General features: G+C 42.2%; 1 protein-coding gene across 1 annotated transcript in view; it reads right to left on the reverse strand.

Moving 5' to 3' along the window:
* Positions 1 to 21,965, reverse strand: part of adamts17 (ADAM metallopeptidase with thrombospondin type 1 motif, 17) — a 459,909-nt gene that overhangs the window by 33,524 nt on the left and 404,420 nt on the right. The window contains exons 20-21 of the mRNA XM_080214008.1: positions 15,876 to 16,080; positions 5,278 to 5,430 (exon numbers count right to left, since the gene is read on the reverse strand). Coding sequence (XP_080070134.1) covers positions 5,278 to 5,430; positions 15,876 to 16,080 — 358 coding nt within the window. The remainder of the gene's footprint in view (positions 1 to 5,277; positions 5,431 to 15,875; positions 16,081 to 21,965) is intronic.

A 21,965-nucleotide genomic window follows, 5' to 3' on the forward strand; every position in this document is an offset into this window, starting at 1 on the left:
GTTAAATTCAGCATTTTCAAAATCTCAAGCATCTATCCTTTGGCCTTCTCCTCACCAATACATTTCTGCAGCTTTGATGCCCTAGTTCCCCCTTAAATTATTATTCTCTTACACCCTGGCTGCTGCTCCGGTGTGGCCATCATCTCTGCTTTCTTAAATCTAAAAAGTTTGGCAGACTTTGTTTCTATAGAACTTGTGATTTATTTCTTCATCACACTTTTGAATATCTGGATTGCTCACTCAGCCAGGTCGTTTCAGAATGGGTGGTAGGCTGCCGTGCGAGTGTGTCTTATTCTGTTTGTACTCACGAACGTCTGGAATTTCCTGTCAGTAAACAGGGCCTCATTATCTGTCACAGGAACCTTGGCTATACCATGTGTACTGAAAGACTGATGGAGTTTCTCTACAGTATTGTAAGAAGCAGTGAGGCCACCCGGTGCACGTCAATCCTTCTGGATTGGGTGTCGCTGAGAATTAAAAACACGGAGCCCATAAATGGCCTTGCGAAGTCTGCATGTACTTGCACCCAGGGTCTCCCCGGCCATTCCCAAGGGTGCAACAAGGCTACTGGTGGGATCTTCTGATTTTTCTTGGCAGGTTTTGTACCACTTGACCGGGTTTTCAATATCACTGTCTAGGCCAGGCCACCAAACATAGTTCCTTGCACACATTTTCATCTTAGAAATTCCTGGGTGGCCATTGCGCAATTGTTTTCATTATAATAATTGTTGAAGTATTGGTTGCTGGTCTGGATACAGGACAATCACCTGGGCTCCCACAAGATGATACCATCTTTTAAATTCAGTTCCTGACATGTAAAGAGATAAGGTTTCAAATCCACTGTAGGATGTGCCCTTATAGTCCACCACTGAGAATGATGTGACATTGTTTCGTGTTTTTGGGTCCATGCCTGGATTTGCTCGGCAATTTACCACTGCCGATCCACCTAACCTACACATTGTTTGACTGTGACAGGAATTATCATGTAATGCACAAAAATGACCATTAAAAACTGCCCAGCAGCTGGGTTAACCAATAAGACTTTTTTTGTCTTTCTTTTAAAGCAGAACTAGAGAGGAACAGACTAGGCCGCAAATCCTGGTCACCAGGATCATACGGTTTACAGAATGGAAACAGGCCCTTCAGCCCAACTTGTCCATGTCACCCAGTTTTTGCCATTAAGCTAGTCCCAATTGCTCGCATTTGGCCCATATCCCTCTACACAAATCCTACCCATGTAACTGTCTAAATGCTTTTTAAAAGACAAAATTGTACCCACCTCTACTACTACCTCTGGCAGCTTGTTCCAGACACTCACCACCCTCTGTGAAAAAATTGCCCCCTGGACTCTTTTGAATCTCTCCCCTCTCACTTTAAACCTATGCTCTCTCACTTTAGACTCTCCTACCTTTGGGAAAAGATGTTGATTATCTACCTTTTCTGACCCTCATTATTTTATATACTTCTATGAGATCATCTCTAAGCCTCCTACGCTCCAGTGAAAAAAACGTCCCAGTCTATCCAGTCTCTCCTTATAACTCAAGCCATCAAATCCCAGTAGCATCCGAGTAAATCTTTTCTGTACTCTTTCTAGTTTAATAATATCCTTTCTATAATAGGGTGACCAGAATTGTACACACTATTCCAAGTGTGGCCTTACCAATGTCTGGTACAACTTCAACAAGACGTCCCAATGTTCTGATCAATGAAACCAAGCATACCGAATACCTTCTTCACCAACCCGTCCACTTGTGACTCTACTTTTACGGAGCTATGAACCTGTACCCCTAGATCTCTTTGTTCTATAACTCTCCCCAACACCCCACCATTAGCTGAATAAATCTGTCCTGGCTTTATCTAGCAAAATGCATCACCTCTCTTATCTAAATTAAACTCTATCTGCCATTCATCAGCCACTGGCCCAGTTGATCAAGATCCCGTTGCAATCCTAGATAACCTTCTTCACTGTCCACCATGCCACCAATCTTGATGTTACCTGCAAACGTACTAACCATGCCTCCTAAATTCTCATCCAAATAATGAATACAAATGATGAACAATGAATCCAGTACTGATCCCTGAGGCACACTGCTGGTCACAGGCCTCCAGTTTTAAAAGCAACCCTCTACAACCACCCTCTTCTGTCATCAAGTCAATTTTGTATTTGGCTACCTCACCCTGGATCCCGCGAGAATTAACTTTTTTGCAACAACCTACCACTCGGTACCTTATCAAAGGCCTTGCCAAAGTCCATGTAGACAATGTCAACTGCACTGCCCTCATCTACCTTCTTGGTTACCACTTCAAAAAACTCAAATCAAATTTGAGTTTTCACTCACAAAGCTATGCTGACTGTCCCTGATCAGTCCTTGCCTTTCTAAATGTATATAGACCCTGTCTCTCAGAATACCTTCCAACAACAAGGGTGGCATGGTAGCACAGTGCTTAGCACTGCTGCTTTACAGCTCCAGGGACCTGGGTTCGATTCTTGGCTCAGGTCACTGTCTGTGTGGAGTTTGCACATTCTCCTTGTCTCTGCGTCAGTTTCCTCCGGGTGCTCCGGTTTCCTCCCACAGTCCAAAGATGTGTGGGTTAGGATAATTGGCCATGCTAAAATTGCCCCTTAGTGTCCTGAGATGCGTAGGTTAGAGGGATTAGTGGGTAAAATGTGTGGGGGTAGGGCCTGGGTGGGATTGTGGTTGGTGCAGACTTGGTGGGCTGAGTGGCCTCCTTCTGTACTGTAGGGTTTCTCTATGAACTTATCCACTGCAGACATCAGGCTCACTGGCCTGTAGTTCCCAGGCTTTTCTCTGCAGCCCTTCTTAAACAAAGGGACAATATTTGTCCCTCTGTGGGGGAAATAAAATTGACCCTATATTGGAAGTGAAAGTTGCTGAATATTGTGTGGTAAAATTCCCATACCCTCCACCTGCTGCTCTAGTACCTATTCCAGCTGAGGATTCTGGAACATTCTCCTGGGCTCCAGGAACATGTACCAATCTGTCTGCTCATTACATTCCATACAGAACAACAGCAATTATTGGCTGATGAGCCTGTCAGTCAGGATGGGTAGGCATCAGATCAGCTGCTTTGGACATTGACCATTCAGCTTGTAAGACTACTTGGCTAACTACTCCTAGAGGTATAGGCCCTGGTAATTAGCACTGTCTGTAACTCCTTCCCGTGGACCCTGCCTCCACCATCCCCGTGTGTACCTCCCTTCCCAGCCATGTCCCTTTCTGCCTGTGCCCCTTCCTAACCCCATCTTTTGTGTATGTGCTGATCCCACTGCACCTACATCGTTGATACTCTGCAGAGTATCTGCTGTCAAACAGATCCAACATGCCTTGTATCCTCAACTTGACCATTTGAAAACCTCCACTGACAAATTTAAACACCCACCTGAACAGCTGAAATCCAGCCCTGGGAAACTCATTTGGCATTAGTTAAATTTGGAACAAACTTAAAAGCAATTTCTAAACACCTCATTAATGTCTCCTAAGCGTTCAAATTGCCCAATAATTACCTGACCCTCACAATAAATAAATCCTCAACTTCAGTGACTAAATTTCTCACTACATTCAAATGTGCACTGCTAAACCCTTAACTGGGCGTTTTGGAGCTGGGTTGTATTACTGTTAGAAAATGTAGAACATTTTTAAGACACCCATCTTCCCCAAACTCACTTGTTCAAATTATCCTCCATATCTAAAGAAATTTTTGCTATAAACATTTAAAGTGAGACATGCATGGAGGGAGAGCAGAGTATCTGAGGGGGATTTGGGTAGGGGGTGGGATTTGTCAAATTCTGGGGAGGGGAAACAGTGTCTTGTGGGGAGAATCCAGAAACAGTGAAATGTAGGTATCTCAGACGGTGATAGGGCTGGAGAAGGTTACAGAAATAGGAAGCTCATGCAGGGATTTGGACATTAGGATGAGAATTTTAAAATGAGGTATTGCCAGGGGCTGAAGCTATGTAAATCAACAAACAGCAGGGTGATGGGTAAAAGGGATTTGCTGCAAATTAGGATATGGACAGCAAAGCTGAGATTTTTGGGAGGGTGGAAGATGGGAGTCGGGCCAGAAAAGCAGTAGAATAGTTGAGACTGGGTCAAGAAAAGCATGAAGGTTTTAGGAACAGGTGAGCTGGGGAAAGAGAGGGATGGTCAATGATTAGGGTTATTGTCATTTAGATGAAAGAATCTACCCTTCTGGAAGGATGTGAAAAATCCCGGTGCACAAATCCTCAAGCAACATCACTGAAATAGATGATCCAGACCTTTGTGCTTTTGAAACCAATCCCACTCTACATTCATTATCTTCCTTCAGATCTTCATGCTGGTCCTTTTTTCCACAACCTGCAGCCCTCTTGTATTGTAAAGCCTTGATCTTCCACATGCCTTTCCATAAGGCGATGGAAATCTGTTTCTCTCAGTCCTTTGTAGATCTAGTTTCTTCATATTTCTCATAGATTTACACAACAGATGCCGTCTTTTAAGCTTTCGTTTGTTAGAAACGAGGAGTGGATATTCTTTGTACTGAGGCGTGCGCTATAAAAAGGTTTGTGTACGCAGAGCAGAATCAATAATCTTCTGATCTCAAACAAAACTCCCACCAAAGATCTTTCAAGTCGCTCCACAGCAAATTGCTTTTATCAAAATTAGTTGCAATGCTCAACAATTCTTAACTCTATAAAGATTGGCAGAGTAACAACAGTAGTGCTTTGGCCAGGAGAAATCATTGTAAGTAACGTCTCAGGGTGATTAAATTTCATTCTAATTTAGCCTTTAAGTTCAAGGATCAATCTCTGTTCGTATATCTTTTTAGAGACCAAAATTCCATGTGGTCATCCAAGTGCAGTCTCATCAGGCCAGGTACAACTTGGTCACACCATGCAGTTATCATCCCAATACTTCAGCTGTTTTCCAATTTGTGAACACTTTTAATAACCTACACACCAAAACTGTCAGTTCACATGTATTAACTCTACACTGGAGTCTGGTAACATATGTTACTAGACTAATAATCTGAAATCAAGAGTTGAAATCTCAGTTTAAGAATTTGATTTCAGTTAAATACATAAATTAGAAAATGGCCATGAAGCTGACAGATTGTAAAAAAAATACAAATGCTTCCTTATTTTTGTGTATAGTCACAAATTGGGACGACAAATTTATACAAGATTAAAGTGGGCGTTATTAACAAACACAAGACAATGTAACTGTGGTGATAAGATATCATACAGAGGCAATAACAGTTAGGAATAGTGTTACGCACCTTTGACCAGTCTCCTGTTTGCCACTTGTAGCAGTTTGTGTGGTCCTCACACTCCTCCTCCTCATTGGGTTTAGTTGCAAGATCACACTTGCTTTGTGGGTTGGTGCAATTCACTGTCCTCAGATGAACTCCTCGGCCACAGTCTGTTGAACACTGTAGGAAATTGATCACAGTTAATATTGCAATTCTCTAATCCTACTTTTTAGAGGTTTCCATTTCTTTCATCTGCTCCCTCTATTCTATTCACTGTTAAAACTGGTTTCTCCAGCTAAACAATGTCTTCTATGGATGGTTGTTCTGAAAAATACTCACTATAAGTTTAGGCGTTCCCTATTTAAACAATAACTTGCATTTATATACTATCTAAGCTATACTAGCTGAGAGCTAGTATTAACAGAAATGAGGGAAGGTAGCATTGTGGAAAGTTGCAGATTCTAATAGTTTAAGTTTCAAAACCTTGACAACTACTTCTTTTCATTTCATTGGCTTTGAACTAGGCATCTAGAATTGTCAGCTTTTTAAAGCCCGTTTCAGGTTTTTTGCAAGGTTTCAATGGCAGCCTCACTAGATCAGATGGACCTTCAGTGCCACATCCTTTGATTTAGATGTTTCACCCCTCACTACTTTAAGCTGCCTGTGAACAGTTTTAATGACTCACTGACAAAAAAACCATCAGATCGCCTTTCTACTGTGTTAGCTGATGCACGATACACAACACTGGGGTACAGTCACGTAAGGGTTATATTGCTGGATTAAGAATCAGAAAACATGAGCTCGTGGCAGTTTGAGAATCTGAATTCAGTTTAATACACAACTTAGAAATGAAATGCTGATATCAGTGAACGTTTGTGACATTTACTGGGTGCATTTCAGGACACGGTGTTGCAAGGATATTTTAAAGACTGTGAAAGGCTCATAACTCACAAGTGTCCCAAGGTTTTCTCATTGAAAATGGGCCAGTCTTAATCAGATTGTGATTGTCAGTTGACCCCGTCTGTGGTGGTGATCAGTTTAAGTCTGTTTAATGATGATTCATTCCAGTAAGTTAGAACGTTCAGTTTCAGTGCCATAAATTATGAATCAGCAGGGAGTGAAATTAGCAAGCGTATGAAATGAAACATTTTCGCACATTGCTTCACAAGGCAATGCAGAAGTTGATTACTGATGTCAGGGACAAAGCCAGGGGTGGAAAGTTGGATTGTAAATGATTAGAGTGTTGAACAAAACTGTAACAAGTTAGTATTTTATAGCATTTAATACAAAGTCATAGATTGCAGAAAGAAGCCATTCAAACGTGCCTATATGGATTTTTGAAAGACCAATCCAATTAGTTGCACGCTCCTGCTCTTTCTTCCATCTCTTTCCCTCGCAGTATATATCCAGTTCTCTTTTTAAAGTTACTTTGAATCTGCTTTCACCAATCTTTCAGGCAGTAAACTCCAGTTCCTGTAACAGACCAAGGGAAACAATGTTCCAAGATGGATTCCAATATGGTGCCAGAGCGAGACAACTTCTTGCAAGCTCTGCCCTGCATACCTTCTAAAACTCTTGTTTTATGTTTCTAAAACTTCATTCTAACTCTTTTAAACTCTCTAACAATGCCAACACTACGTTCTGCACTCTCCTTCTCTATGAATGGTACACTTTGTCTATATAGCCTGCAAGAAACAATACTTTTCACTGGATACTAATACATAATGTGGATATGCCGGCGTTGGACTGGGGTAATACATGTGACAACAGTAAATCAAATCACGTCAAATCTCTTCACTTCGCCTCTGGTTCTTCCATTAGTAATCAGAAACTGAGTGAAAAATGACACAATTTCACTCCCTTCACTGAATTGCCTTCTGAAACATTAACCTTGTTTTCTCTTTAAATACTCACCATCCACTGTGCATTTCCAGCAATTTTGGTTTTTATTTTGAGTTTGCAGAATGCGTGTTTTATTTAGTCCTGGTGACCTGCTTTAGTTTTCTCTCAATCACTCACCACACAATGTCTGAATGCTGCAACTAGCATCAGAGTGCAGCATTTGGAAATCTGCCCGTTTTAGATATGGTGATAGAACAAATTGTCACTCAAACCCCCATCTAACATCATTAAGACTCCATTATCGATTGTTTTGCTCAGCAGTTACTAAATGGGGATAAGGATGAATGGCAATGACAGACAAAACAGGTTTCTTTCATCCCATGCCTTTGCTGAAGGCTGAAATGAACACTAACATGATAAACCTGGAAATGCAAAACCCACTCCTCATTAACGGCTAACTTCAGAACCTACTGAAGGCTGAACATTCGTCACTTGTAGAGTTAGCAGTGGATTCAACATAGCTGTAAACTTTATTTCCATATGGATTGCTGTCACAGATAAGGGAAGTGACATCTAAAAGGTCCATTGCCCTCAGGTGGGATTTCCTGGTTTTAGGATGAGTGCGGCTGGAAAATCCTGCCCTTCAACTCTGGGAAAAAGATTCTGACTGTCAACCCTATCTATGCCTCAAAGTTTCATAGACTCCCCTCAGTGTCTGCTGTTCCAGAGAGAAAAAAGTCTGTTCAGTCTCTCCTTATACCCTCTAATCCAGGCAACATCCTGATAAACTTCTTCTGCATTCAAACAGCAGAGGTCCACTATGGATCCCTGCAGAGCACTGCTAGTTAGGGACTCCAGCCAGAAAAACACCCTTTCACCACCATTCTCTGACTTCTATGGGCAAGCCAATTCTGAATCCAAGCAGCCGAGTCACCGTGGATCTTAATCTTCTGGATGAGCCAACCATGAAGCACCTTGACTAAAATCTATGTAGACAACATCCACTGTGCTACCCTCATCAATCACCTTCGTCACGTCTTCGAAAGAAGTCAATCAAGTTAGTAAGACATAACCTGCCCCATATCTTTAAAACAATCTCCAGTGTTAGAAATCCTTCTTCCAAATTCTGCTACTGTGATTCTAGCCTCTCTGTCTCACCAGTGGAGGTCATGTTTTCAGTTGACATGGTCTTAGGTTGAATTTCTCCCAATTCTATTTCTTGCTTCTTCTAGGATGCTCCTTAAAGCAGCCCATGTCTTTGTCAGCCCTCCTAATCTCCCTTTGTTAGCCCTGTAGAAGTACTAAGTTCCAATGACTGGTGACCAAGGACTTGTTTATAGTTTATTCACTAGTCTGAACAGCTCCACATCCCAGTACATTCCCCATACTCTGGGGAGAACTCCCACACTTCCGTCACGTGACCCTTTAAGTAGCCCTGTCATTTCGTGACCACTCAGTCTAAAAGCTTGGCTTCCATTTTGCTCCAGAAATGAAGTGCCTTGAGGTGTTATATGTTTAAAGGTGATTCATAAATATGGGTTAAAGTGGTAACCAGCAGTGTGAATCCTCCTATTCAGTCACAGGCAAGGTGTCTTTACACTGTTCTGTGATCAGCAGCCTTTGTAGAGCAGGTCTTTCATACTTTTCAAACTGAAGGCTAGAAGTGCTGGTTTCTCACCAGTTCTTATTGGTATCACCAGTATTAACAAGGCAGTAGCAGCGGTAGTGGTTTATTTCCTGAATCTGTGCCACTCATAATTTCCTAATCATTTATTGCACCAGCAAAAATGACGCAATTGACATAGTTGTGCAATAATGAATGTACTCCTTTGCTTAATCCTCTCTCCACTTGCATTGTCTGCATCTATAAAGACTTGATTACTTGTTAATACTTACATTCAAACCATTATGTTGTAATTGAGTTTGTGTCTATATATACCCTGTTTGTGAAACAAATCCTGCACTCACCTGATGAAGGAGCAGTGTTCCGAAAGCTCGTGCTACCAAATAAACCTGTTGGACTTTAACCTGGGGTTGTGAGACTACTTACTGTGCCTACCCCAGTCCAACGCCGGCAACTCCACTTCATCCTTCGTGCGTGTCTAGCTTCCCCTTACAGCAACTATGTTATTTGTTTCAACAACTCCATGTGGTAGCAAGGTCCACATTCTCACCAGATAGTTCACTGTTAACATTAGATTCACACAAAGGTGCTTCTCGAAATTAAATTTCATTTGTAAATATTTCACATTACATTGGTTTCATTTTATTCATGGGTGTATCCTTGTTATTTGTTGAAGTTAGTTTAGTTAGAGAGTAAATGTACTACATTCCTGATGATCTGCATACATTGATGGTTACATTATCATTATTGTGGAAGAACCAATGAACCCGATTTTACCAACTGGAGACTAAGGGCCGGATCTGGACGTAAAACGGATCCGAGCCCAGAATCCTCGTTCCAGAGCGCCCATACGCTTTTTGCTGGCTCCGATCCGATCCGTGCTGTGGGTGGGTCTTAGCGCTGCCGGAACAATCGGAGCTCTGAACTGCGCATGCATATTATAAATAAACTACCATAACCCTTAATTCCTTTATTGTTCAAGAAGTTATCTATCCTTGCCTTAATAACATTCAATGAGGTAGCTTCAACTGCTTCACTGGTCAGGGAATTCCACAGATTCACAACTCTTTGTGTGAAGAAGTTCCTCCTCAGCTCAGTCCTAAATCTGCTTCCCTTTAGTTTGAAGCTATGCCCCCTAATTCTAGTTTCACTCACCAGTGGAAACAACTCCCCTGCTTCTATCTTATCTATTCCCTTCATAATCTTATATGTTTCTATAAGATCTTCCCTCATTCTTCTGAATTCCTATGAGTATAGACCCAGTCTACTCAGTCTCTCCTCATAAGGCACCAGTCTCAACTCGGTGGGGCAGTAGAATTCTGGTGAGTGTTTTCACAGCAACAGGGAGTAAGTGATTCAGGAGAATATGAGTCATGGTTTTCCTTACAATGCACAATGGGGAAATACCTCAATATTTTGAACAGCATGATTTCTCTTTTCTCTAGAAGATAATTGCAATTGCCACATTACTGAAGTGGGAAGGATTTCTTTTTCCTCCTAAATCCATTGGATCAGTGCAAGGAATTCTAAAGTGAGCAAAGACCCATCAGCTATGAAGACCTCAGCTGGAATATCATTGCTATTTTTGTTCATTTGATTGTTTGTGTCAAATCTTCTACTGATGCTGGTTCACTGATGGATTGTACCAGAGGGTACGATGGGTAGCCTGGACAGTATCAGCTGCAAATGTAGATTCATGACTGAGTTGTTGTTGAAAATGTTCTTTTCAGTTTTGACATATAGATTTGGCATCCTTAAGAGGAAAGACATCATCCTGTGAGAGATATCCTTGGTCTATGATAGAATCACAGAATCTTTACACTGCAGGAGGCGGCCATTTGGCCTACCAAACCTCCACTGACAATATTCCCACCCAGGCTCTATCCCTGTAACCTCACGTATTTACCCTGCTAATCCCCCTGACACTAAGGGGCAATTTAGCATGGCCAATCAACCTAACCCACACATCTTTGGACTGTGGGGGAGGAAATCTGAAGGAAACCCATGCAGACACGGGGAGAATGTGCAAACTCCACACTGACAAGCACCCAAGGCCGAAATTGAATCTGGGCCCTGGCGCTTTAAAGGGTGATCTTTTCTTCTTTTGGGATGGCAATGAGGGCTTCTACAATGTCAGAATAAAACTTTTCCTTCAGGATTTGAAGGTTGGTGTATAAATGCTGATGATGGTGTTGTATTGATTATGGTTGAGCTGTAGGTGAAGATATGATTCTTTCTGTTATACAATTGGGGAGTCCTGGCAGTGCATCCAAGATCCTATTCTAAAAGGCAAAACCAACTTCGTGAACATGAAGATTGCTGTCAGCCTTTCCTTTCCAGTGGAAGATTCAGCCCCTTGCTTGTTTCTTCAGCTGCCCCTCCTGCGGATCTCACCAAGGGCAGCAACATCAACTCGGAATCTTCACAGTTCACCTGATATGACTGCAGTTCTTCTTTTTGGATGGTCACACTTGAGATTATCCATCAGTGTTCTAAATTCTAAGTCAAAAACCTTATAGTGTTCTTTCTTTGACAATGAAAACAGTGATTCCACAGGATGTGGTTCTTCAGCCAGAAGAAAGCAGTCCAGCTTACTTTCCGGGTGTCATTTCTAGTTCCTCCACATTTGGGATGAGCAGAGGATATTCTGAAGAGGACTGCTGGGTCACAGGTGTTACTGCTCAAAGAAACCTCTGACCAAATGCCGACGTTGCCTCCGTGTAGATTCTTGGTTAGGAACCCCCAGATTCACAGCCCTGTTCCTGTTGCCCTGGTAGAAGCCTGTTCCTAACTTTGTTAAACGTGAGGACCTTGACACGCTGTCATTATCCACATGATCTTGAGGTGGTTATATTTTGGTGACATTTTGCAATATAGTTGCAATATGCTAATAGATCTTCACATATTTCCTGATACTACAAAGATTCTGAGCAATATAATCAATGAAAACTTTCCTTTTTACATTTATCTGCCTTTGTCTCGAGTCAACACAGGAATTCTACATTGCAGTAGTTTTTTTTATGAGCAGAATGGAACTGGATTTACAATTACATTTGTTACACTTTAAGCAATAATTTTATTTTTCATCTTGTGTGCTTGTTTAATCTCAATCTAGTTTGCCCCACCACGTTCAGCACTGAGTCAAACCACGATTACCACCTATGGTCTTTTCAAATCCTTCTTTTGCAAAATCTCTAGTTATTCTGAAGTTTTTGTTGGAAATTAAAGCGAATCAGTTCTTCCTCTGAGATCAGCAAACAGACTCCTGGATGATACATAATGAGTCTTTTTATATCAGATTAAAGAGCTAAAGAGACTTCCAGCATTTTGAATTTTTAACCATTCAAATTTAAAAAGGGACCTTCAATCGTATGCAACTGCAACCAATCACACGATACTCTTCAAGACTGAATCCTTCCTCTTGCCAGAAATTGTTTCACTGCAGCTATCTGAGCCGCTGTTGGGTTTTTAACAGCTTGGGTCAACTCAAAGGAACAGGTTTCAAAACAAATCAAAATTACCTATATTTGATTTGTCTCACTGTGAGGGAATTTCAATCCTGGCAAATCCTCTAAAAATCACATTTATCCTGGCTGCAGGATTTGGCGGAAGAAATTGTGTTGCTGCTCCCTTTCAGAGCTGAAGTTGACAGCTATAAAGTTCATAGGAGCTATTTTTCCTGACGTTTAGATAGATGATACATTTCAACGAATATTAAATCATACAAACATAATAGAAGGAAGCATAGAACATTGTAAAGGTGGATGGTTCATGTCCTGTTTCTGCCAACAAGAGGGAGAGGCATAAAAACATGTGAAATTCAAGTTTACTGAGATGTTTACAGAGCAGTAACCTGACTCAGCTGCATGTATAGTTATTGCGTTTTAATGTTTTAAATTTTCAGTCTCCTTTACATGGCAGTCTTGGAACAAGAGCAGACCCATGCTCAAGGAACCTCACTGTTATCACTAAAGCTGTCCGCCTCTGCAAAGCACCTCATTGCTGTTTGACTCTGATGGCATGACAAGAATAACGGATGTAATCCCCTTGCTTATCAAGCACAGGAGAACGATCTACAACTCCAAACTGCACTAGTAATTGGCACTTGGCCATTTTTGGGTGGGAAAGTCACACGTTCATTGCCACGATTGAGACTTTTCACGATTGATCTTGACCATATTTTAATAAATGAGTGAAGGGAAATAACCAGATGCATAATGTCTCTGTTAACAACAAAGACGCTGCTTGTACGCAATTGACAAAAAGAAAAATAAATCTATGTGATTGAAGGAGTATCCCTGGATGGATGCAATTTTTCAGCAATATCCATAGCTGAAAATGTGCATTTAATGTGTCCAAAGCAGCAAGGACAAAATGGCACTGATGAATTTCTTAAGTGAGCCATTTAGGTGAGTCTACTTAGTCAAGAGTAGGAGGGCACAGATTGAAGATACACTACAAAAAGGCCAGGGTCAGAGGAAGACATTTTTCTACAGAGTGAGTTGTTGCAATGTAGAATGCAGTGTCTAAAAGTTAGAAATGGAATCAATAGTAACTGTCAAAAGGGAATGGACTATAAACTAAAAATGGGAAATAATTGGAGGGCAACTGAGAACAGGGAATAAGTGAGAGCTCTTTTAGCCGGCTGGTCTTAGCATAATGGTTGAATGAAGTCCTATTTTGGATGGTTCTGTAATATATTGTATCATCAGTTCCCTGTTTCTGCCTCCCCTACCCCACCTCCAGGAGATTAGCAGATACCAATCATCTGGTCCTGTCACTCCCAGAGAGGGATAGCGCTTTTACGAGACAGCTTCTATTCATTCTGCTGAATTTGTATCCTATAACAGCTCAAGAATGTTAGAAACAACTAATTTGGAAAACTGAAATTGAGATTGAGGAATAAATAAACATTTCCTCAGAATGAAGGCTAAAAGCTACAACCTAACTCAATAAAAGCAAGGGACTTTAAATTGGTCTTGGAATTCTGTAAAGCCTAATACTAGGGGCGGCACGGTAGCACAGTGGTTAGCACTGCTGCTTCATAGCTCCAGGGACCTGGGTTCAATTCTCAGCTCAGGACACTGTCTGTGTGGAGTCTGCACTTTCTCCTCGTGTCTGCACGGGTTTCCTTGGGGTGCTCCGGTTTCCTCCCACAGTCCAAAGACGTACAGGTTAGATTGATTGGCCATGCTAAAATTGCCCCTTTGTGCCCTGAGATGTGTAGGTTAGGAGGATTAGCGGATATGGAGGTAGGGCCTGGGTGGGATTGTGGTTGGTGTAGACTCGATGGGCTGAAGGGCCTCTTTCTGCACTGTAGGGTTCTATGATCTATGATTCATTTCATGACAACAGTGATGATTACTGGTTCTGCAACGAAGAACAAAGAACAAAGAAAATTACAGCACAGGAACAGGCCCTTTGGCCCTCCAAGCCTGCACTGACCATGCTACCCAACTGAACTAAAACCCCCTACCCTTCCAGGGACTGTATCCCTCTATTCCCATAACACACATGGTATTTGTCCAGACACCCCTCAAAAGTCAATATCGTATCCACTTCTACTACCTGCCCTGGCTGCGAGTGCAAAGTGTGTAAAAAACTTACCTTGTCCATCTCCTTTAAACCTTGTCCCTTGCACCTTAAACCTATACCCCCGAGTAATTGACTCCTCCACCCTGGGAAAAAGCTTCTGACTATTCACTCTGTCCATGCCTCTCATAATCAACTTCTATCAGGTCGCCCCTCAACCTCCGTCGTTCCAGTGAGAACAAACCAAGTTTCTCCAACCTCTTCTCATAGCGAATGCCCTCCATACCAGACAACATCCTGTTAAATCTTTTCTGTACTCTCTCCAAAGCCTCCCAACCTTCTGTAGAGTAACAACCAGAATTGAACACTACATTCCAAGTGCGGCCTAACTAAGGTTTTATAAAGCTGCAAAATGACTTGCCAATTTTTAAACTCAGTGCCCCGGCTAATGGAGGCAAGCATGCCGTATGCCTTCTTGACTACCTTCTCCACCTGAATTGCCATTTTCAGTGACCTGTGTACATTTACACCCAGATTCCTTTGCCTATCAATACTGTTAAGGGTTCTGCCATTTACTGTATATTTCCTATCTGTATTAGACCTTCCAAAATGCATTTCCTCACATTTGTCCAGATTAAACTCCATCTACCATCTCTCCACCCAAGTCTCCAACTGTCTCTTGGAGAAGCTCTCTGAACTTGGCGTTCTTAGACTGAAGCTGAGCTTTGGCTTAAATGTCTTGCTGTAGTAATGTAATATTTCCTTAATCAAGAGCTCCCAGTAAGGAGCTATGTTCAGAGAGAGAGCTGGGTGGATATCACTGGCCCTCAGGACCAGACACGTGAACCATGCACGTAAGCAGACAGAAAGTCAGACTTCTGTTTTCCTGTGAATGCTGGGAGTGCTAGAATCAGACTAGAATCACATGACTAAAATGTATTTAAAATACCTGCCCAATGTAAAGACTGAGACATGGAGGTAGCATTCCTATTGTTCAATAACATGATTAAAATATGGTAACATGACAAAACTAAACACACATTTATGGTTTAACTGCAAAGTAACAAGCAGCATTATAAACTGAACAAACTCACTATTATTTTAAAACTCAATTTTACATGATGCGGCTGGCTGGGCCAGCTTTTATTGCCCATTCCTAACTGCCCTCCATTTCACAGGCCATTTGAAAATCAACCACATCATTGTGGGTCTAAAGTCATGTGTAGGCCAGACCAGATAAGGCAGCAGATTTTCTTCCCTAAAGGACGTTAGTGAATCGGATGGGTTTTTATGACAATTGAACGGTCATTGTTAAGACTTTTAATTCCAGATTTTTATTCAAATCAGATCTCATCATTTGCCCATGGTGGGATTTGAACCCAGGTTCCCATCTTGCTCTGGGTCTCTGGATTATTAGTCCTGAGACAATACCATTACGCCACTCCCTTGCCATTTGAGTACAGTCTATGGGACCCTAGCAATGGGTATAATTCTTTAAATGATTGACAAATAACTCATTCACTGACAGGTGAAATGATGGTGATTGGGTGACAGATGAGAGTCATCATAAATGAGCTCAGATTGCTCAATGTGAATGTATCTAGTTTAGTCATTGAGAAGCACGTACCTTTGACCAGTCCGAGGCTTCCCACTGTGTTAAACAATCGCGCCCTTCACAGCCCTGTACTGTGGATGGCTTCAGACCAAGACAGTAGAGATTCCTTGTATTGAAATAAGTGCCATTTTGCAGCTGGTAGACGCAGGTCACATTCCGAAACTGAGCGCCTTTTCCACATGTACTGGAGCAGGGAGTCCAGTCCCCTGCCACCCAACTGGGGGAAGGGGAGGTTGGGAGGGGGGGAGGGGAGAGAAAAATCACTTCAGTATCTCAATTATCACCAAAAAAATCAATCATTTTTATACAGTGAAAAGTAGAATCAATGAACAAAATTATAAATGAAAATATTCTATATTTTCAACATGAACGAATAAAAATTCATATAGTGGGTGAAATGTTCACCTTCCGTTCTGAAAAGCTCTTTTAATTTTGGGGCAATGGGAATACAGTTTTAAAAGTTGTGGATGACACCAAGTTGAGGGATTTGGTTAATACTCACAAAGCAATAGCAAATTCATTTTATTCATCATGCCTAAGTATGAGGTGTGGTGCCAATTGGTTTAACTGGAGTGTTAGCACATGGTTCAGAATAACACCAACAGTACAAATTCAATTCCTGTTCTGACTGAGGTAGATTTGGGAGCTGCCTCCTCACCCTGCCCAAGAATGGAGAACAAAGACAAACTACCACTGACAAACTAAATACTGCTAAGGAAATGGCTCAGAATAAAGCATCAGTAGACAATGAGCCAAGGACTTGTCTTTGGGTGAAGCAACCACAGGGTATAAGTGTGAGTTAATATCTTCTGGTGGGAGGATCAAAGAGGCCACACGCTCCCTGAAAAAGAAGAGTGGCATTTAAGGCAGGCGACAGAGGTCTTGTCTGCTGGCTGGAAGGGAGTGTTGGTAGAAAGGGCAGGTCTAAGTGGGACCCCCCTATTCCCAATGTCACGTTGCTGAATCAGGCAGACAGTACCTTTGAATGAGCGATCCTCCCAAGCCTCCCACCGTGCCAGGAGCAAATGTGACAGGCTTTGCTCATTGTGCTCACTGCATGAACATAAGAACATAAGAAATAGGAGCAGGAGTAGGCCACCTAGCCCTTCAAGCCTGCCCCGCCATTCAATAAGATCATGGCTGATCTGAAGTGGATCAGTTTTACTTTCCCGCTTTCTCCCCATAACCCTTAATTCCCTCGTCTGTCAAAAACCTATCTACCCGTGTCTTAAATATATTTAGCGAGGTAGCCTCCACCACTTCAACGGGCAGAGAATTCCAGAGATTCACCACCCTTTGAGTGAAGAAGTTCCTCCTCAACTCCATTCTAAACTGCTCCCCCCCCACCTTATCTTGAGGCTGTGCCTTCTAGTCCTGCTGTCCTTTCTGAGCGGGAAGAATCTCTCTACCTCTACCCTATCCATCCCTTTCATTATCTTATACATCTCTATAAGATCCCCCCTCATCCTTCTAAACTCCAACGAGTACAGACCCAGTCTATTTAGTCTCTCTTCATAGTCCAATCCCCTCATCTCCGGTATCAGCCTAGTGAAATTCCTCTGCACTCCCTCCAAGGCCAAAATATCCTTGCGCAAATGCGGCGACCAAAACTGCACACAGTACTCCAGCTGCGGCCTCACCAGTGCCCCGTACAGTTGCAGCAAGACCTCCCTGCTTTTATATTCTATCCCCCTCGCTATAAAGGCCAGCATCCCATTCGCCTTCTTGGTCACCTACTGCACCTGCAGACTGGGTTTTTGCGACTCATGCACAAGGACCCCCAGGTCCCTCTGCACCGTAGCATGCTGCAGCTTTTCGCCCTTTAAATAGTAATCCCTCCTACTATTATTTCTGCCAAAGTGGATAACCTCACACTTGCTAACATTGTACTGCATCTGCCAGATCCTCGCCCACTCGCTCAGCCTATCCAGATCCCTCTGCAGACTTTCCACACCCTCCGCACAATTTGCTTTTCCACTCATCTTTGTGTCATCAGCAAATTTCGTTACCCTATGCTCAGGCAGATCATCTATATAAATGGTAAATAGCTGAGGCCCCAGCACCGATCCCTGAGGCACTCCACTAGTCACCAACCACCAATCAGAATAGCGCCCATTGATACCAACTCTCTGTCTCCTATTAGACAACCAATCCTCTATCCACGCTAACACCTTACCCCCAACTCCATGCCCCCTAACCTTCTGAAGCAACCTTTTGTGTGGCACCTTATCAAACGCCTTTTGAAAATCAAGAAACACCACATCCACCGGTTCCCCACTGTCTACCGCACTAGTCACATCCTCATAGAAATCCAATAAATTCGTCAAACACAACTTCCCCTTAACGAATCCGTGCGGCGTCAGCTCTATCAAACCATTCTTTTCTAGGTGCCTCGTTATTTCTTCTTTGATGACGGATTCAAGCATTTTTCCAACTACAGGCGTTAAACTAACCGGCCTATAATTCCCTGCCTTTTGCCTGCTACCTTTTTTAAACAGCGGCGTAACATTAGCCGTTTTCCAATCTTCCGGCACATCCCCGGAATCCAGCGAAGTTTGGTAAATAGTCACTAAGGCATCTACTATCACCTCTGCCATTTCCTTCAGAACCCTGGGATGCATTCCACCCGGTCCTGGGGACTTGTCCACCATCAGTCCCGCTAGTCTATCAAGCACTACCTCTCTAGTAACAGTACCTTAAGTGGGCATCAGTTGACAACGGATTGGGAAGGCTGTCCGTGAGCCTTTCTGCCACAGATTTTTTTGGGAAGCGGTGGCAAGGGAGCAGCATCTCATTTAGCACCCTCCTGCATCTCCCAGCTTGCCCTGGTGGTGGGTATAAAATTCCACCCTAATGGGCAAAATGGGGTAGAGGAAAAAGGAATCTAGAGGAACATATAAACAAGTCACTAACAGAGTTTAATAAGGCCATAAAAAACATAGCAGTGGGGTTCATTTCTGAGGGATGGAATCAAAAAGCACATTCAGACCAAATGTAAGAGGTTAATAAACACTTTTGGTTTCCTAATTATAAGGAGGATACAGAAGCAGTGAAACAAATACAATACAGTTTACAAGCACTCTACCAAAACTGAGAGGTTTTAGCTATCAGGAAAACTGTCAAGTAAGTCTGAATAGGCTGGGCAAATACAAATTCTTAAGATTATGAAAAGGTTTGATAGATGATGGCAGAGAAGGTGTTTGTGCTGGTGAGGAAGACCAAAACCAGTAGCCAGCCATAAATATATGATAGTCACTAGTAAATCCAACAGGGGATTCATAGAATCCGTACGAGTGCAGAAGGAGGCCATTCAGCCCATTGGGCTTGCAGCGACAACAATCTCACCGAACTCCATCCATGTAACCCACATATTTAACCCGCTAATCCCCCTAAATTAAAGGGCAATTTAGCATGGCCAATCAACCCAACCCGCACATCCCTAGAGTGTGAGAGGAAACTGGAGCAACCGGAGGAAATCTACGCAGGTGTGGGGAGACCGTACAAACTCCACACAGGCAATTACCCGAGGCCAGAATTGAATCTGGGAAGAAACATTTTTACCCAGAGAATGGTGAGAATGTGGAACTCCCCACCACAGGAATAACTGAGATTAGTAGTATAGATGCATTTATGTGTAAGCTTGGTGAACACATGGGATACAAAAGGAAAAAAGAAAATGTTGAAAAGGCAAGATAAAGAGGGATGGGAGAAGGTGCCTAATGAACATAAACACTGGCATAGTTGGGCTGAATGGCCTGTTTGAGTGCTATAAGTTCTATCTAATTCTATAACAGGCATCTATGCGGCAGAATTTAATGAGAACAATAGAGATAGATCAATCTGTTGAATAGCCTTTACTGAGATTTTCCATTAAATTAATGTCCAAGAAGATATAAATTCTGCACACACTGCAGTAAAAAGGACAAAATTTAGAGTGTTTCAGTCATCAAGTCATTTCAACCATGTACAACATTCAGGTCCAGCACCATGCTTGGCAATCTAAACTGAATGCTGAACAAAAACATTCAGTATAAAGCAAATAAAATTCTGTGCAACCAACAATTATAAGTGACAAAGATTTGACTTGAGGGCTATGAGAGAGACAGAGCAGAGTCTGGGATCTCAGAGACTGATTCCAAGGTTGGAGATGGAGGAAAAAGATGGAAGAAAGAGATGAAAGATGAAAATGATAAAGAGGAGCTGAAGTTGGAGTAGGAAGTGAAAGTGGAAGAAGAGAACAAAAAGGGAAGGAAGATTAGCGAGACTGAGAGTAGAAGGGGAAGGAGGAGAACAGCAAGAATAGTTACACTGCCTTGCTGAGGAGAAAAGAGGCCTTAGGAGATGGGTAGCAGCTCATGACGAGGATGAGGAACCCACGATTCGGGGAACAGTCCTTGTGTCCTCTCCATCCAACAGTTTGCATGGCAGGATTACTATCACTGCCTGGGGGATTGGCAGGGCAACAGGTAATAAGCAGGGAAGTAGGGCAGTTTCCCTTAGGCCTCCTCCCTACTTACAGAGGAGGAGGAGAGAGAAGAGAGGTTGGGTCATTGTCAGGATGGGGAGACAGAAATTGAGGTCAAATAAAAACCTAGCAGTGGGCCTCATCGCCTCAGTTTCCAAAAATCTAACGTCTGACGTGGGGCGGGATACTGGATAAAAATCCAGATCCAGGTATTTCATTGGCTGTCTCCAACCTCCAAAGAGAAGACCAATGATGGAATCAATGCCCACTGTAGATTTTACAATGAAAAAGACAATTCTGCCAGAGACTGGAAAGCTGTGTCCTTCAATAACTTCTGGTGTCAGACTATCAGTACTAACCCAGCCAACAGATAATTAAGCAAAAGTGCCATTTAATTACTTTAACTCTCAGCCATTTGAACTCAGATTAATCTGCACTTGTTTACTGAGTAGCTTTAGGGCACAGTACTGCTTTTACACTGACTCCACCATTTCGATCTCTTCAATTTAACAGTCCTTCCTTTACTTGATCCTTCTTTGAAGATTAAAATGTGAATTAACAAACTATACAATAAAAATCATATTCAGCCCGAAACTTCATATTTAGCTCCCTCACAAACTCGCCTTCTTTTAATCTAGGGAAATACTTCTGCATAAAGTTACCTGACCCCCCAAAAAACAAATCAAAGAAAATTCCAGAAACTTCTTGATGTTTTTTATTTGTCCATGGGCTGTGTGCATCACTGGCTCTGCTAGCATTTACTGCCCAACCCGAACTGTCCTTGATGACTCAATGCTGAGTTCAAACCCAGCCTTTTTGACCGATCTAAGCATCTTATCACATATTGTGGGAATCATGTATTCATGCAGTAAAGGTAGACTCTTTTGAAGGACAGATAAGGTCTGTATAACTGTCTTGAACTGAGTTTTTAAAAAAATCCCTGCTCTCCAACCATGATTTTAAAAAACTGCTTAAGCTGTCAGGGAGATTCATTTAAAAAAAGCCCTGTTAGATTGATGGTCATCTGGTAAGAAAGAAAATCATCTAGTCTTACAGTTTCAATAAAGTTATTTATTAGCGTTTCTTCAAGGGTTACTATTATGGCATTATCAATGCTTGGCTGAATTTCAAAAGCTACCATTTTCTCAGCAGAGGGGGTTCAGTTCGATTGACAGTTTAAACAGGCTATTAAATAATTCATTGTTTTTGATGTGTGTTTGAAAGGAAGTGTGCTTGTTTTTTTTAAGAGACGAACCATTTGAAGAGATTTAAAAGCTTTGAATGGGTTTCATGAATAGGAGTTTTACTCACTATTAAACATGGAAATCAGAGTGTTGGATTGTTAAACATTTTTCATCTCTGTACAATGGTGGATACTGGATGAATAGCTATGCAGTTGGCACGAGGGTGCATAAGTTGGCATGAAGGTGGCATGTGTGCTGTGAGGAGACATGAGTTGCCTTGAAGTGGATGAGGCGTAATGGAATTTGAGGGGTGCAGGTCCTGGGATTCAACATGATTCTCCATCTGTTCTTCATATTCCTTAATTCCCCGAGAGATCAAAAACTGTTTACCCCTGTCTTTAAGGCAGCATCCACAATCCTCTAGGGTAGAGAATTCCAAAGATTCATAATCCT

Source organism: Carcharhinus amblyrhynchos, chromosome 28, assembly GCF_965287045.1.
Source record: "Carcharhinus amblyrhynchos chromosome 28, sCarAmb.v2.hapA, whole genome shotgun sequence".
Classification (NCBI taxonomy): Eukaryota; Metazoa; Chordata; class Chondrichthyes; order Carcharhiniformes; family Carcharhinidae; genus Carcharhinus; species Carcharhinus amblyrhynchos.